The sequence below is a fragment of the Electrophorus electricus genome, chromosome 12 (assembly GCF_013358815.1).
Source record: "Electrophorus electricus isolate fEleEle1 chromosome 12, fEleEle1.pri, whole genome shotgun sequence".
In the NCBI taxonomy this organism is placed as follows: domain Eukaryota; kingdom Metazoa; phylum Chordata; class Actinopteri; order Gymnotiformes; family Gymnotidae; genus Electrophorus; species Electrophorus electricus.
In genome coordinates this window covers 8,514,344-8,531,820 of record NC_049546.1, presented here as the reverse complement: position 1 = coordinate 8,531,820, position 17,477 = coordinate 8,514,344, and the positions used below count along the sequence as shown (strand labels likewise).

The window sequence follows — 17,477 nt, the reverse complement described above, 5'->3', positions numbered from 1 at the left end:
TACTGAGCTCCAATTGGTATAGGTATTGAATATCAATTTGTATGTATTGTATAATGTATGGTTTGGATATAATGGTGGAGATTTCAAACATTAGTATGTAAAAGAAGGTGGGGCGATTATATAATCACTCCTGAAGACTGTTTAAAATTTTGGGTTCTTTGAGTGATTGTCAGACATTCACTGGAGGATGCTTGAATAATGCTTGTTAATGATGACCTTCAAAGAATGTGACCAGTTATTCTCTTCAACTAATTCTCAGGTCTGCATTTTTATTCTTGACTAAAATACAAATTATTATGCCAGCATATAGAGAAATTTGGGAACAACAGTGTTGTGAAGTTTCATGCTCTGTCCTCTAGGTGGTGTAGTGCAGCTAGCATTCCCACTCTCCTGGACAGTTCGTCAAGTTTATCATCTAATCTTCAGATTCTGTTCTGACCTTTCCAGTTCGGTGTTATTTGTGTGCGTGCGTGCGTGCGTGCATTTTATGCATGTGTTTTATGCAGAATAAAGAGTTTGTTTGTCGGGGCAATGATTATGAGCGTCTGGAGGCGTTTCAGCAGAGGATGCTGAGTGAGTTTCCCCATGCCATCGCCATGCAGCATGCCAACCAGCCAGACCAGACCATCCTTCAGGCCGAGGCACAGTGTATCCTGTACAAACACACGCACACACACACACACGTGTACCTACACATACAGACACACACCTGTACAGACACACACCTGTATATACACATTCAGACACACACCTGAACAGACACACACCTGTATATACACATACAGACACACACCTGTACATACAAACACACACACATGCATACACAGGCTCACACACACACACATCCACTCGTGCACACACAAGCATATATTGTATATGTATATATCTATATCTATCTATCTATCTATCTATCTATCTATCTATCTATCTATCTATCTATCTATCTATCTATCTATCTATCTATCTATCTATATATATATTTATATATGTGTGTGTATATATATATACACACATTGCAAGGCTGGCAATGCTTTAAGACACAGCCGTTTGAATGATAGATAATTTGCATAGAACAGCTGTTTAATTGACTGGAAGTGGGTGGGTGGTGCCGGTAGCCCTTATCATGATGATCAGACCAGTGTAAGAAGCAGACCAGTTCCATACAGAGCCGGAGCCGGGCAAGCAAGTGCGCCCCCTGCAGGCTGCGGTCAGCTGCTTTACTGCCTCCCGCACTCCCCTGCGTTTTGGCAGTCAGCTTAAAGCTTTGCTTCATTTTTGACATTTTTATAGGAGGTTTTTATAGGAGGTTTAAGGTCCCTTGTTTTAAGTGTGTGGGTACAGCTGTGTACGTGTGTGGAATCTTCACTGCTACACTGGCAGAGCTCTTCCTTTTCTAGTGGAGGGCGCATGTAGGGATGGGCTGCTGTGTGTTGCCTATGCTGTTGGGCCATGATTTACAGAAAGGTCCCATGAAGTATTTCATCTTTAGGAAAAGGTAAATATATCCATGCCCTGGCGTTTGCATGAATGCATCTCCCTTTGTACGTTCATGATTCAGAGTCACGCACACACATGTGTGCGTGTGTGTGTATGTGTGTATGTATATGTGTGTGTGTCTTGTGTATAATTCTTGCAGACTACACTGTGTGTAATACTATGCAGACTACATTATTTGCTGGTTAAGTCTCTGCATGCTCCTTAACTGGTTCTGGCCCAGACCTGCAGATTTATGCGGTCACACCCGTGCCTGACAATCGTGATGTCCTACAGAGGGACGGTGTGCCAAACAACATTAAGAGCTTCTACAAGGTCAATCACATCTGGAGGTTCCGCTACGACAGACCCTTCCACAAGGGCACCAAGGATAAAGAAAATGAGTTCAAGGTGGTCCGCTTCACGCCGTCTCTCCCACACCCCCTCTGCTGGTGTCTGTAGCTGTAGCCTCCATAGCTGTGGCATACAAAAATGCCATAACAGTAATCCAGAGTGCTGCCTTCTAAAAAAAAAACCTCATGGACTCTAAATTTAGCACAAATCTGCCTGTTTCTCTCTTTTACATCTGCCGTCGTTCTGTCTGTCTCTTCTTTTTGTCTCTCCTTTCGCTAACTCTCTCTCATTCTGTCGCTCTGCTACTTTTTCTCTCCTTCCCTCTCCATGTGTCTGATGTGCATCGGTGCCCTCAGGTGTGCTGGGTGCTCTGCGCTCTGCTTCCCTTTGCTCCTGCAGAGGCTAATTAAACAGTGTGGGAGTTTTGGTCCGATCCATCACAGCTGCACGCGCTCCATTAGTCCCGTAGACGTGCTCGAACGCCGAGAGCCTCAGCACCTCCCTGGCCCCTTGCCAGACAGCGTGCGCCCCCCCCCCCCGTCCATACACAGCAGGCCAAGACCTTCCACTGTCAAGCCATATTTAGCTGAAATATTGCACACACATGTCGGAGTCGTTGTTTTTCAGTCCGTTTGTTAAAGGTTTTGCTTTCTGTTGGCTACACTTTAAGAATGTTGAGATTTTGTGTGTGTGTGTGTGTGTGTGTGTGTGTGTGTGTATGTGTTTGTGTGTATCTTCAGAGTCTGTGGGTGGAGAGAACTACTCTGAGCTTGGCTCAGAGTCTCCCGGGCATCTCACGTTGGTTTGAGGTGGAGAAGCGTGACCTGGTAAGAGCTGAGATTCTGCTGACCTTTACCTTTTCTGCTTGTAGCTCGTAGCTCACATTTCTGGAACAAGCGAAGCCATTTCATAACACAGTTTTGAACATGTTCCTGTAAAGCACTGGAAAGAGTAGTATTTCTACACTCAGGAATGGTGTTATCTCACATTTGTTTTGAACGCCACAGTGCCTTGTCCTCAACAGCTACGCATAAAACTCTCACTTGCTCTAGTAGTGTCATCCGCGGTGATCTGCTGCATTACTGAGGGCACGCCTGAGCGCATATGCTGGCGGCTCCTCTGTTGCTGGTGTCTGAGCTGGTGCCGTCCCCGCAGGTGGAGATGAGTCCCCTGGAGAACGCCAGCGAGGTGATCGAGAATAAGACCCTGCAGCTGCGCACCCTGATCGCCCAGTGCCAGACTCGGCAGATGCAGAACATCAACCCGCTCACCATGTGCCTGAATGGCGTCATCGACGCCGCCGTAAACGGGGGACTCACGCGCTACCAGGAGGTGACTGGACACATGGCCCATTTCACACCATGCTTTCCTAATGGCCTATTTAATAGGCTGACCAGGGGAAAATGTGCATTTTGCACCATCTAATGATGGTTTAAAATTTTTGATGGTGTCTACAATTTTATAACACAACCCAGTCTAGGTGATTGTAAACTGTTTCCCTGATTCAGGCTAAGGCTTGACCTAGGTTCCGTGACATTAAAAAAAATTACCTGTGCAATATGACTGAGTTCAAGAAGCCACTTTTAGAGTACATGGCCCTTCTCAATGCTGTATGTAGCGGTGAGGCTCTGTGCTAAATTTTTGCATATTTCGACATATACAAAACATGACAGGTTTTGTTTCCCTTGATGCTGAAGTACTCTGCTGTCTAAATGGATGAAAGGCAGGCCTCAGCTTGCTGTGTGAATGTGAAAAAGCATACAGCGGATATTTAATGAATGTGTTTTACCCTTTCACTCTATAAGAGTATTAGGCCGTTGCCAAGCAACTGCACGTCAGCTTTTAATGCACTCGTGCCACAGAGGCAATTAAAAGGGAAGAGCTGTCGGCAGGGGTCCACCAAAAATCCCAGCATGCACTGTGGTGTATTGAGAGTTACAGATATACTGTAGTGACTGAGCTGAGATGCTGTTGGATCTGCGTCAGTGGTGCTGTGTTGATCGACAGACAAACTTGGACAAGCCAGTGTTCCACCGGCGTTCCTGGAAAGCTGTCATTGTTGCCTGGTTTTATTTTTTACTTAGTTTCTTAATGTTTCAGTGGGCTCAACCTCGGTACTCACATCCTGCTGGTCCATCTGCTCTCCAGTGATGGAGCTCTTCTTTCTTTAAAGTGTGACTGCTGGCTTTCACTCCTGCACATCTTTTGTTGCAGGCTTTCTTTGCGAAAGATTACATTTCCAGTCACCCAGAGGATGGAGATAAGATTACCCGTCTCCGAGAGCTCATGTTTGAGCAGGTAATGTTTGTGACACAAAATGCATTCTACTCATTGAGGTGCTTAGTCAGTCTGAGTGCAAATATTGGGATTCACTACAATATAATATTGATTTAAGTCAATAATTCGACATTTTGGTGATATACTAAAGGATATAATGACATGATGTAGTGCAGTTGCTCCTACAAGCACACAATATCAGCAATACATACAGCAAAGATATTTTACATTCCTATTCAATTAAAAAAAACTCTGGTCGAATGAAAACTAAATCATCTTTCACTGCTGACTTCAAAAGATAGGGGAGAAAAGCATTTTAGGAAACTCTGAAACATTTTTATTGGCTACACCATTCCACCTTAAAGATCAATGTAATATGTGTACATTGGATCATTAAACCACATTGTAGGGTTAGGTAACTGATCAATGTTCTGTTACATCCCTATTAGCATTTGTTTTGTGAGTTGTAAAGACTAAATCTCTTCTTACTACATGCAGGCACATATTTTGGAGTATGGTTTGGCTGTGCACGAGAAATTTGTTCCGCAGGATATGCGTCCACTGCACAAAAAACTTGTTGACCAGTTTCATGTGATGCGATCCAGTCTGGGCATACAGGTGTGTTCCATAGCAAGGATAAGGTTAACCCTCATATTTAATCTCTGAGTGAACTTCAGTTACTGAAGTGGTTGCTCAGAACAACCACTCACTTCCATGTTGGAGTAAAAGACCCTCCTTGTTCTCTTTTCAGCCACAGGAGTTTCCTGCATACGTGCGCGTCAGTCCACTGCATTTTGCCAACGGCAGTCCACGCACCTGCAGGACCCCGGTTCCTAATGCCATCAGTCCGGACGGCGGGAGAATAGTTGCGCGGCGCAGGTCTGTATCCGGCACCATCGTTGGGGTCCAACTGAAAAGGTCATCCTAATGCGCACTGTCTGACCGGTGAAATGCGACTCAAACAACTGCGTTTGGAATGAATTTAAGCAGCCCTACTAAGCTACACTCCTATCTCGTGTGTCTCTCCTGCTCCAGCCCTCTAAGTTACCCGGCCGTCAATCGCTACTCCTCATCCTCACTGTCGTCGCAGGCCTCCAACGATGTAAGCAACATCACTGGCCAATCAGAGAGCTCGGATGAGGTCTTCAACATGCAGGTGCATACCCCCCGTCACCATGGTTTTGCACGTTGTCACGATCCTCTGCCCAAACTCAGAGTCAGCTTTGGCTCTCTTGCCTGTAACACGACTGCGCGGACAGTCATTAGCACTGATGGAGACTTTGCCGCAGTTTCCGTCATCCCACCTGATCGCTAGCTGCTCTTCTCCCCTCAGCCCAGCCCGTCCACCTCAAGCCTCAGCTCCAACCACTCTGGGTCCCACAACGTGACTGGCTCTGCCGTCAGCTCCAGCAGAGGTAAGTACATGGTGGGCTCAGCAGCTCTGAACCACTGCTCACCCTCAGGCTCCAGGACACCAAAGATTAGCCTGCTCGCATGCTCCCAAACCTCCCCGGGGTCCTGTCCATTAGAGCTTGAGCCAGGAATTGACCTTCCAGGTAAATCCTATGATTAAGGACATACTGTGTAAGTATTGTTATTACAGTCCCATTTGAATATTGCCATGCTACATAAATATTATTGTTGTTTTTCAAGAGCAATGTACTGTTTTGTAGTCATGACTTGCCTAAGACATAACAGATATTACTGGGCATTAATTGGCAAACAAAGCCCATGTTTATTGTTAACACATCTTGCTCACAATACTGTGGTTTACAGCATAAACCACATCTTTACAAACTGATTTCTGGTGCTTTCATTCATGCAACTCTATGGTGATGAATGCTGCTATTGTAGTCATCCTAGGATATTTTATGCTTTTATCTAGAGAAGAGAGAAGGCACTGTGATGAATAAGTAAGATGTCGTTTGTCACCTGCTGAAATCTCCCTGCCCTGTTAACACTTACTCTCGACTGAAACTTAGATGCGCTTCCATCAGCGTCTCCGCTGCCGCTCGATAAGCACAAGCAGTCCAGAGAGAACGCGTGCCTCTCGCCCCGGGACAGACTGTGCAGCAGCATGTTCCCCAGTGCCCTGGACTCGGCCCAGGTGAGCAGCAGTAGAGGAGATCGCTCGGACAGCATGCCGCGTCTGGGCTGTGCAGTGTGATGCATGTCTGTTCCCCTATTCGCAGAGGATGATGCCCTTCCAGATCGACACCAGCCTGCCACGGTGTGAGGCCGGTCTCCCCACCACAGACACAGGTACGGTACCTCCCAGCACATTGGGATATTTGTGTACTGTGAGTTGATATGTGATATGTATGTGTGTTTTGTGTGTGTGTGTGTGTGTGTGTGTGTGTGTGTGTGTGAGGGGGCCCCCTAGGCAAGAGCATAAGGTCTTTATCACCCATGCCAACTGCAAGGTCTCCTCAAAAGGTATGCTTTATTCTTCTTGCTTTGCTCTACTGTTAGTAAAGCCAAAAAACGTATAATACAAATTAAATTCTGCCAAAGTGTAAGAAATTTGACCAACAATACAAAAAGTGGCTTGCATTCTGGGTACTCAGAGAGAAACCAATGAAGATAAACATATTATTTACTAACATGTCCTTTGTGTCCTACAAAAGCTATTTTCATTACTGAAACAACTTCAGAACCTCTTTCATTCATATCATTTTGCATAGCTGGTAATGACCATCCTGTGTCCTCCGTAGACCACAGCTCCACCCCTCACGCCCTCCCCTACCGACGGCCTGCCTGCGGGCAGCCTGGCGTCGCACTCGCCCGCCCGTTCCGGCAGCTACAGCAGCGGTATCTCCTCCCTTAGCCGCTGTAGCGTCTCCGAGATGTGTAGTGTCGAGCCATCCCCGCCTGATCCGCCCCTACCTCCCGTTGCCCCCGTTGACAACCTTGTGCGCCGCGGCAGCAAGACTCCACCTCCCTACAGCGTCTACGAGCGGAACAACCCACGGCGGGCCACCCCACTGCCTCACAGTCTGTCGGTGCCACCCACCGTGGACAACCCCAACCTACCCTCCAAGCCACATCTTAGCCGCACCCAAAGGATCCTCTCGGAGCCCAGACACAGACTCACGCCTCGGAAAGTTTCACAGCTCTAGGGTTGCCCTGCTCCATGGCCATCCATGACGCAGTGCTGGAACTCCAGCCCACACTTAGAAACTCTCACACTGGATTACTGAAGGGAAGGGAAGAATTAATTTTTATATATGCAGTTTATTTTTTTGTATCACCTAAAATGGAAGATAATGGTTTCTATTTCTGTTTTCGTTGTAGCGACTGCTTTGTTTTGTTCAGCAATGAATCCACCACAGTACCGCTCTGTAAAATATGTATGTAATTAATGGGTAGTCTACGTGACCTGGCCGGTGGATGAGCTGAGGACACTCAGCAGCTCAGCTTTTGTATGTTTGCAGATGTACTGCTGCGCTTATTTCCTTTAACCATTGCAGATGAACTGTAGTTGTCCCTTTTGTTCCTGGATGGCCTTTTACATTATTAATTTGGGGCCTGGTTCAAATCAATTTCTTGATCAGTTTCCAGGATCAGTTATCACAGCCCAACATAAACTGATTCAAGGCTGCATACCTTGGCATATTTTCCATTAATGTTCATTTTGGCTGATGTACAACAATAGCCATTAAGAGAATTACAATTAGAATCTGCAAAGGGCATATAGTTTACAGTTAAATCTTTAGATCTGGCAGGTCCACATCCCACTTAGAGCAAAGTTACAAAACATTGCTTGCAAGGTATTTTTGATAGATGTATAAAATCCCATAACTGTACAGTATTCACTGTCCACCATGGCACTGTTTTTAGGCCTTACATAGATAAAGTTGTGCAGCTAGACCTGCAACTTGTTTTAACTGCTTTGTATTTTTTGGAATGGCTGAAAGGTGCTACATATTCCTTAGTGTTTCTTTCTAACGTAGCCCTGTATCTGCCAACCCTGCCTGAACGTTCATTGTGCCATGTAATGAAATCGTGTAGTCTCCAAGTATTGTGCCAAAGATACAAATACTATTCACTTTTCTGTCCGTGAGAGTAGTTAGGGACGCTTAAACCACGTAAGCGTGAATGCTTGTGCTTGACAATGTGCTTTTTATACAGTGTGCCGAAGCTTAGACTAAGACAGCATGAGGCATGTACAGTGTCAAGCAATATAACCACTGTAGATTCCTAAAGAGTGTCATGTTTGTAGCACAAGGGCCCTTCAGTTTTAAGGTGAAATTTTCTCTGAAAGAATTCCGGTTTCAGAGATTTCAGATAGAATTGGTTTGCACTGCTTAGCTAAAAGTAGAATTAACTAAAAAAATATTCTGTGATCAATGGGGAGAAGCTTATTCTCATTCTAGGAGACAATATGGACAGCATATCCTCATGCTAATCTAAGAGGAGAGTTCAGGTGGGCATGCAGAGAAAATGTAAAAATCACTGCCAGTATATTCTTGAATTGGGGCCAGGCATGGCACACACACATTTTAAAGAATACTATACTGATTTTTTTTGTATGCTTTTTATTCATAAATGTAATTTTTTTAAAGAATGTATATTCACTGTTAAGACGTTTTTCCAAATGTGTCACAGTTATTATGGATGGATTTTCTTTTTATATGTCATGCCTTCTTTTAACATTTATTATAGACATTCAAAGAGAAACTTATAGCTTATTTTTCATGTCCTTTCAGATTTCATGGAGCAACTCTAATACGGTTGATACTTATTATTAATAGATTTTAAAAATGTCCCTAAATGTGTTTGAATTACTAACTATGGGGACACTTCTTTAAAAATATCGCATGTATATGGCACTGCAAATGGTACAGCTTTGCTGCACTGCAAAAATAAATAAAATAAACAACAACAAATTAAACCCTCGATATAGCAAAAATAATTTAAATTAGCAAAAAGCTGTTTCACTGTCAGCCTGCCAACCCAAATCTTTGCACAGCTGTACATGAATAATTATTAATATTGTTAAAAAGGGGTAGTAAATACCTAAATGATCAAACTGCCTTTTTTTCTGCTAGCTGAAAGTGTTAAATGTAGATACTTGTTGGAGCTTGCCATATTGAATGCAAGTATGCAGGATTTGAAAGTTAACTACAGTTTAATGGTTATCTTGCAATGTAATTTGCTTATAGTTGTCACTGTTTCACTGCATCTCTGTGTATTGTCAGAGAAAACCACAAATGGTTACAATCACACATTACACAAAATTCAAATTGCAAAGTGAAATGCTAACCGCCAATCCAAAATTTTCCTACAGACTTTTCACTCATTTCTAAGCCAAGACAGACAAAATGATAATGATGAATGAAAAACAAGTTTGGGTTAGTAGAAAAAGTGGGTTGTCTATTCCCACAGTCATAATTAACAATTAATTATAGCATACGAAGCTGCACCATAAAATAGATCATAGAGCTTTTACATTCATAGTAGAAATGCTTGTTTAATTAAAGTGATTTCACAACTGAAATAATTCACATTATGGAATTTTTTATTGATACCTTGTGAATAAACACAGTTTTAAATCTTGATAAAAGAAAGTATGTCAGTTTTTGATTTCATAAGAAGATACAAGAATAAAAAACTCACTTGGGAATGTGACCTAATGCATTGTAAATGGTGGCCATTAGTATGTTGCTTGTTTGAACTATTTTATTAAGTGTTGCAGTTGTGTTCACATATGCCTATTCTATGAAAAGATGATCATTTTAGGCAATCACATTTTATAATTTTTAATGGATTGCCCAGTGACCAGTTTTAGAAAAATCAGCTAGTATTCTTGTATTATCTTTTTCTCTCACTTTGTCTCACCTTTTGTATGAATTAGGTTTTATGTTTTTGTTCAATTTTTTGAACCTGTAAAGTTGTACTTTATATCATACAATGGGATGAAAGTATTCCATATAGCCAGTGTTAAAGATTTTGTACAAACTGTGTTTATATGAAAATGTAACCAGTTCATAGCTTTGAATGTTGCAATGAACATTTTTATTTGTAAATGTTGAATATTAGCCATTAATGAATAAAGGTTCATTGATGTACAGAGTGTTTTAATATTAAAAGCAAATGTGTATAGTGTTTAATAGTGTTGGTAAAAATCATTAGTTAATAATTGATGGGTCTAATGATTTATAAAGATACAAATTATTTAATAAAGATCACTAAGAAACCTAAGCTATACACTGAATGACAAAATTTAACATGAAAATTCTTATTTTTTTAATAATAACAACAACAAAATAATTTTGATTTTGATTAATGTAGTTTGGTTCATCTTTAATAAAACAGTCTTGTGATATTTAGGCCACTAACCGCTAAAAATGCCATTCTGATTTGGAATTTGACCGAGCTGTGTAAAACCGGCGTGCTTAAGGACACTGGGGACAACTGTATTTTGAGCGGTTTTCGTAAGCAAAAGAGCGACACGCAACATGCACATCACATCATAGGTGAGTGAAATGGATCAAGGCTGCTATCATTGAAGTTCAAATATGAAATGTCATTAAACCTATCAACATGATATAGATAATATTCTGACATTTTGTCTTTTTTATGGGGCGCACGTTAGTGCTCCTACAAATGAACTAGTTAGCTAGCTAGCCACTATACTTAGCATGCTAGGGAATGTGAGCAAAGCACACTAGCTAGCTCGCTAACCAGATACTGTTCAAGCCTTGGATGGCGGTATTCACTTTTCGCACTTCCTAAAGAGTTATTAAAAGGTGTACCCTCGTGGCTAAGAAAGAGGCATACATCTTAGCTAGTCCTATGGTATTTATCCAGGTTAACCTCCCTTAGGTGATACTCTATGGGAACACCGTAGTATTATTTGCGATAATAGCCTTCTATGAAAATGGTTGTGCACACAAGCAACTACCATTTGGCAGGTTTGTGACACGACTACAGGCTTCATCTGCACATAAAAGTAAAATATAGGCGGATTGTTCTTTCGCTCTCATTTATAAGCGTAACCTACCAGCCTTGTATGCCAACGCTCTCTGAACACAACTGAATGCAAATCAAAGATGTAAAACTACAAAAGAATTGAACAGTTTATGCAAGATATTGAACTTTTAATGTCTACTGCTACAATTCTTGCTTCACACACAGCAGTAGTTGTAACATCTGCTGTGATGGCTAATCGAGTTGATGCGGGGCTGTCGAAACTACCTTTTATATCAAATTTAGCAAATGTATATCAGTTGCTGCAGGTCACTTATAGTTAATGTTTAACTGTCTGAGCAGCAACTAATCCTAAGATTAAATTGTGAAAAAGACGTTTACATTTGACATGTAATAGCACCATGCGCCAATTCACATGAAGCAATACGGTGGCAAGAATTTACCAAGATCTTCTGCAGAAGGAGCTACGTGATACGTGGGTTTTCGGCAACTTGCGCGCACCGCCCCTTTACGAAAATGTCATTCTCTCAGCTCTGGTAATTATTTATGCTCTTTAATAACATGTATACTGAATAAGTAATGAATTCGTGTCAAAATCAATTTTATGAGATGTTAAAAACAAATTTAATTGCGATAACTAACACACATTTCAATAGTAGGCCGAGCTTAATGTTGTCCTCACATTAACGATGATAAAGTATAAATCACATAGAATCCTGGGTAATGTGGCGCATCCAAGTGGGACTGGTAGCATGTGACTTGGGCGTTTGTCCAGTAATCCACCACTCTCAGGATGTGGGCACGTAGTGGCATGGTTTAATTACCATGGAAAGATTTACAAAAATAGCATCCTAGCAATAACAAAAGTCTGCCATGCTGCTCTAGGGAAAGTGGATGTATTTCACAGTAGGCTCTGAAAAAAGGATTATGTTTAAAACACCCTGACAGATGGTACTTTGCAGATTACCCATATTTTACTACAACTAATTTAGCAAAGGTTAGTGCTACCCCTCACCTGTTCCATTGATTGCACTTGTAAAAGACGGAAGTTTTCATAGAAAGCTATGTAATGATGCGTAATTCGCCTCATCAAAGTGTCCGATGCAAAATAGTGTTGGTGTCTTATGCTGTGGCTCCAGGATCTGTGGCGCGCATTGTTCAGCCACACTGATTTGAGATGGAATGACCTTTTCCAAAATGCCACAGATTGTTCTTTCTTATTGAGAGTATGTTTGGAGACCTTCCGTGACCGTCCCCTGAGTTATCTGTTTGTGATCATTATGCATCGATGGTGTACTAGAACCATACTTGAAACAATACCTGAACAATACCCATCCAGTGTGCTGTTAAGAATTATCACTGGCAGGCAATGTTCATTTCTGTAACTAGCATTCAGCTGTTCCTTCCGAGCAACGTACAGTAAAATGTGTAAAATTATACCATATTCATGTTTTGAAATAAAATAGTTTTATTTATGTAAATACTATATAAACAGTAGTTGCTATTTTAGTCAAAATGTATTCATGTCAGAAACTTAGTCACAGTCTTGCAGCATGTGTACTTGAATAAATAAGACTCTTGTGCATGAGTGTTGTGTGCGCAGTCATAGTGAATGACCCTCTCTTTTCAGGTAATGGCTCAGAAAGCAGGTTTTGGCCGGCGGTATTTCAGAGCGTTCATGAGTGGCTTTTTTGTAGCAGTTCCTGTGACAGTCACTGTGCTGGATCGGCTTGCCTATGTGGCGCGGGTGGATGGAAGCTCAATGCAGGTGGGATTCTCTTTAATACGCTGAGCTAGCTCTCATCCCCTGAAACACCTGACAAACAGGAAACCAATACCTGCACAGCATTTTAGTTGAGTTAGCCTGGATTCAGTCAAAAATTCCATGAAGACCTGGGTGCTGATGTCAGCATATGTGCCATGCCTGACACAAGCACCAGAAAATAACAATAAGAATAGAGAATAAATGTTTTTTATTTATTTTATAAATTACTTACATTTTGATTGTAAGTGTTTAAATTTAAACTAATCATTTGATGAATGCTTTTGACAAACCCTTCCCTTTTAATTCTTTCCTGCATTTTCTTTTTAAAGTTCACGCATTTGTTTTAAATAATCTCACTTGCTGTTTGCTCTTTCCTGCATATTTACCCAGTAATTGAAATAATATTTTTTTAAAAAGAGAACTCTCTGAGCAGTATTGAAAGGTGACACCAGTTGGAAGATTTTGACACCAGTATGGGAGAGTATGTCTGAATAAAAATGATGTGCAACCATCTGTGACGGATAAATTTCCCAGTTGGAAGATCTCGTCAGGATATTTATTTTAGAAAGACAGATAAGAGGTATTCTGTCAATTATCTCAGCAAGCATGAAATGACTTACAGAGATCTGGCTTAATGATTCATCAGATGCCTGTGTGTCATATCAGTCTGCTTACACGCTTGAGAGTCTTTTGATATGCTGTCACTTAATGAAACAAACTGGCATTTTTTTCTTGTAGAAGTATTCAATTTGTTCTATCTGATTTCTGGTTCTGTTTTTTTTTTTTTTTATTCTGATTAGATTACTATTAGTATGCATGCCTTGTTGATTTCTGTAGAACTGCTAGAATCCTTAAGACAATTTTGTTCTGCAGGAATGCACGAGAAATTCAAACCTTTGCTGCTTTTTAAAATTCTGTGGTCACATTATGCAGGCAAGCCAGCATTGAATAACAAGTTTTTCAAATAACAACATAACCACAGTGCACACACTCCCTGATCTGAGCTAATAAACAGCCAGCCATTGCTGTTGCTTGTGTGGCTTCAAGTCTTGGAGAAATACCTGCTAAATGAGCTGCGAGGATTTGCCTGTTCTGTGAGGCACCAGTGGCTGCGTGATGGCAGATACCGCGTCTCCTCAGTGATCCCTCTGTCTCTGCCGTGTCTCAGGCCGTCTCCAGGCCGGCAGAGCGTAGAGCAGTACAAAGCGTGCAGTGAAATCCATGTTTACCTTTCCCCACCAGCCTTCGCTGAACCCAGAGGGAGCAGACACATTCGACATTGTGCTTCTCAACCGCTGGAGTGTGAGGAACTTCGAGGTGCGGCGCGGGGATATCGTGTCAGTTGTGTAAGTAGCACGGATTGAACTGACAGCATGCCTCACCAGCGAGAGAGTGCGGTTAGAAACAGTTTATTGCATTAGACACACCTTGCCAGGGAGGAATTCTGAGGCCAGGTTTCTGCTGTCTCCAACATGCTTAAGTGTTTTTTTTGTTTTTTGAGCCAAACTTCACCTTGACTTGCAGTTCCATGTGCCTCTTCAGGTTTTTTTTTTTTTTTTTTTTTTTTTTTTTTTAATTTTAATTTTTTAACGTTTATGAACCTGTAGGAGATGTCTTGCTTTTAGACGTCTGTATTATGCTAATGCAAGAACTTTTTTGAACTTCTCTATCCATTGCACTAAATATAGTCCTAATTATGCCATTCCATATATTTTTCCAGTTTACTTCTTTTTTCTTTAACTGTGATGTGAGGTGTCCACGGCATGTGCAAGCAACTCTGTTTGGGAGCTATATGCTCGCTGTACCAAGCTGACAGGCAAGCTGATGTCTGCTCTACCTCATTCTGCTGTTCAAGCTCAGTCTGTCGATGTAGTTCTGCTATGTCTCTGGCAGTTCTGCTGTTACTGTGAATGGTTATAGAGCTGTGCTCTGGTCTAAAGCAACAAGGGAGAGTGACAAATGTTTGCTTTGTAAAAGTCCTCATTGATCAAGTGGGAGCAACTGTGGCCTGGGGCTTTTCTCCTTTTGTTGTGCCACTAAAAACATGGTCATTTTCCTCTAATGTCTTTTGCTGGCTAAGTTTCAGCAGAGTGAAAAGAGATTTGTTTTAAATTGTACAATGTTTAGCATATTAGTTTTTTTCCTTTCATGTACTAAGGCTTCGTCACTGATAGTCTATGGTCCATTGTTGTTTGTTTAGCCAGATGTCGTGCATTGTCACATGCAAACTCTCTGAAGCATAGAGACTTGTGAAGTAATAGACTTCCCTCTATTACTTGCCAAATGTCTTTTCTTTTGACCAATTTGTGTGTGTTTCGGTCTTTCTATAACAACTGGTCAGAAGGAGAGCTCAAGACCTGTCTCAACCCAAAGATGGCAGTCTTCCCCTGCAGGGGGATGTTCTGCCATAAGATTGATCATCCATTATGTGGAACTATTTCAGGAAAGCTAGGCATTCTGCTAAAACTAGGATCTAAAATGCTAATACCTCTAGACACCTGGACTGGGTGTTTTTGAATGGTGTTGGAGGCCCTGCAAAGACCTATGTAAGACTGTGCTTCTCTCTGGTGTTTTGTTGGAGTGCTGCACTTTTTGTATTAAGCTAATACAGTCTATCTTTTCAGAATTAGATTACTGAAGATATTACACTATATTTAGGAAGTGGATGATGTTTGATGTTTTCAGGGGGGAAATGACATAATGTGTAGCTTGAAAGTAATTAGGACAGTGACTTTTATGCTTCGGTTTTATGCTCTGATGCATTTAAGTAAAGTGAATTGTTGACTATTTGTCTTAAACTACAGAAGGTTAGCTTTACATTCAAGGGCCTTTGTATTGGGTTAAAAATACGGGAATCGCAGGCTCTTTTTTTTTAAACAAGACAGAGTAAACAAAACTGCATTTTTCTTGCCAGTTCACTTTTGAGATTTGTCATTGTGCCACCAGGCAAGAAACTGCGAAACATGAAATGGTGAGATGTATTTCTTTATATGGAGCGCATATGACTCTTCAAGCTGTTTGGGTTTGCTCCTAGATGTGACGTCACATGGCGCAACTGATCTGGCCCATTTTAATAAATACTTCTACTCTTCTCCACTGCATGGTGTCTGCCCTGCCCGCCTTGGCACAGTCATCAAGAGCAGTTAAAATGACTGGAGTTTTTCAGGGCCAAAAAAGTGGGCTGTAGCTGACCAGCCAAGCTGAACATGTGTTGTACGTACTGAAGACGGAAGGCACGAGGCTCCTGAAACGGGCAGGAACTGAACAAGCGGGAACGAAGAGGCTTGCAGAGCCAGCAGCCGGGAACATACACAATGTCTGTTGATATCTATGAGTCACAGACTTCAGGCAGACCTCGTAGATGGCAACTGTGTTCTAACCAAGCATAAAATGACAATTTTACTTAAAGGAGACATAATTCAATCTTTTTCCCCCAATTGAACAGTTCTGGGCACTCTTTCAAATGCATCTTTGAAGTACACCAAGAAAAAAAAAAAAAATTCTAATTTAGCTTTTGTACAGTTGTACTGTCTTGTCATATTTTCTCAACTGCATGTTGATTCTGTATGCTAACGACTGTATTGTACTTCGGGTCACTGTCCTGCTCGAAGGTGAAGCACTGACCAGTTTTGAGGCATTTAGTTGAATGTGAGCAGTTAAGATGCATATATGTACTTCAGGCTTCAGCGCAGTGAGCCGTTGGCATCTATGCTTTCCCATGTTACCATGTTCCATACATGAGCTATTATGCATCTAATGACTGGTTGTCCCCCCCACCCCCCCTTTTCCTCACTCTGGGACAAGTTCATCTTATGCACTATGACTTCTCATCTATCATCTGTCATCAGTCAATAAGACTTCCATCCCAGAGCTCCAGAAGCTGTTTTTTTTTTTTATTATTATTATTATTTTTTTTTTAATAAAGTTCAAAGTGTTATATGGTCTTGAGGCTGTACCTCCATCCTGGATCTGTTCAGCAGTTTTCCTGAAAGTCTTAAAGTATTTTGCAGTCATAATCCACTACTGTTGACCAGATTATTTGCTGCTGCTAAGATATCCAGTGTGCTCTTGCTTATTTGCAATGTATCAATCAATTGATTCACTGAGCTGATTGACAGACTGCATGTTTTAGTAGAATTACGGTAATTTTTGCTGGACTGCTTAGCTTGCTAGGCTATAAGAGCCATTTTTTGCTGACTGACTGTCCCATTGTTGAAATGCACATGGGTGAGTGGTGTCTGCACATCTGTTCAGTGGTTAGCAGTGAAGACAATGTACTTTTTACATTTACAGCAGTTGCTCTTGTTCAGATCAGCAATCAAAAGTGCTTCGTTGTGTTCATGGAAGTATGCTAGTAAGTTAGGCTAGAATCCAAGGATACCGTTAAGATAGAACCCTGTCAGAGAAAATACATCAGTAATTGCAGGATTACTGATAATCAAGTGCCTTGAGGTACTCAGACAGCAATAAACACATTGTTAATGAGGAATAATCATTATTCACCTAATTAGGTAAGTAGTTATACTAGTTACACTTGGATTATATCCAAGAATGATCTTCATTAATGTTAACTAGTGGATATGGTTTATGCTAAAATTCTAACTTGCTGATTTGTGATGAAGGATGTTTGCGATTTGGAGGGAATCCGGGAGACTCCTGGGAGCTGAGACATTTT

At 41.5% G+C, this 17,477-nt stretch overlaps 2 protein-coding genes across 7 annotated transcripts in view; both read left to right on the top strand.

The window, feature by feature from the left end:
- Positions 1-10,179, top strand: part of dock4 (dedicator of cytokinesis 4) — a 48,392-nt gene extending 38,213 nt beyond the window's left edge. For both annotated transcript variants that reach the window (XM_027024542.2, XM_027024541.2), the window contains exons 40-52: positions 507-648; positions 1,718-1,884; positions 2,568-2,654; positions 2,983-3,159; positions 4,042-4,125; positions 4,603-4,722; positions 4,856-4,983; positions 5,140-5,260; positions 5,438-5,519; positions 6,087-6,211; positions 6,297-6,366; positions 6,488-6,540; positions 6,819-10,179. In XM_027024542.2, coding sequence (XP_026880343.2) covers positions 507-648; positions 1,718-1,884; positions 2,568-2,654; positions 2,983-3,159; positions 4,042-4,125; positions 4,603-4,722; positions 4,856-4,983; positions 5,140-5,260; positions 5,438-5,519; positions 6,087-6,211; positions 6,297-6,366; positions 6,488-6,540; positions 6,819-7,223 — 1,761 coding nt within the window. In that variant the 3' untranslated portion in view covers positions 7,224-10,179. The remainder of the gene's footprint in view (positions 1-506; positions 649-1,717; positions 1,885-2,567; positions 2,655-2,982; positions 3,160-4,041; positions 4,126-4,602; positions 4,723-4,855; positions 4,984-5,139; positions 5,261-5,437; positions 5,520-6,086; positions 6,212-6,296; positions 6,367-6,487; positions 6,541-6,818) is intronic.
- A 325-nt stretch (positions 10,180-10,504) lies between these two features.
- Positions 10,505-17,477, top strand: part of immp2l (inner mitochondrial membrane peptidase subunit 2) — a 60,349-nt gene continuing 53,376 nt past the window's right edge. For 4 of the 5 annotated variants that reach the window (XM_027024561.2, XM_027024559.2, XM_027024560.2 and 1 more), the window contains exons 1-3: positions 10,505-10,583; positions 12,668-12,805; positions 14,045-14,148. In XM_027024561.2, the coding sequence (XP_026880362.1) occupies positions 12,671-12,805; positions 14,045-14,148 (239 nt within the window). In that variant the 5' untranslated portion in view covers positions 10,505-10,583; positions 12,668-12,670. Of the gene's footprint in view, positions 10,584-12,667; positions 12,806-14,044; positions 14,149-15,836; positions 16,511-17,477 lie in introns of those variants that run through there. The other variant, XM_027024563.2, reaches the window with a different exon arrangement.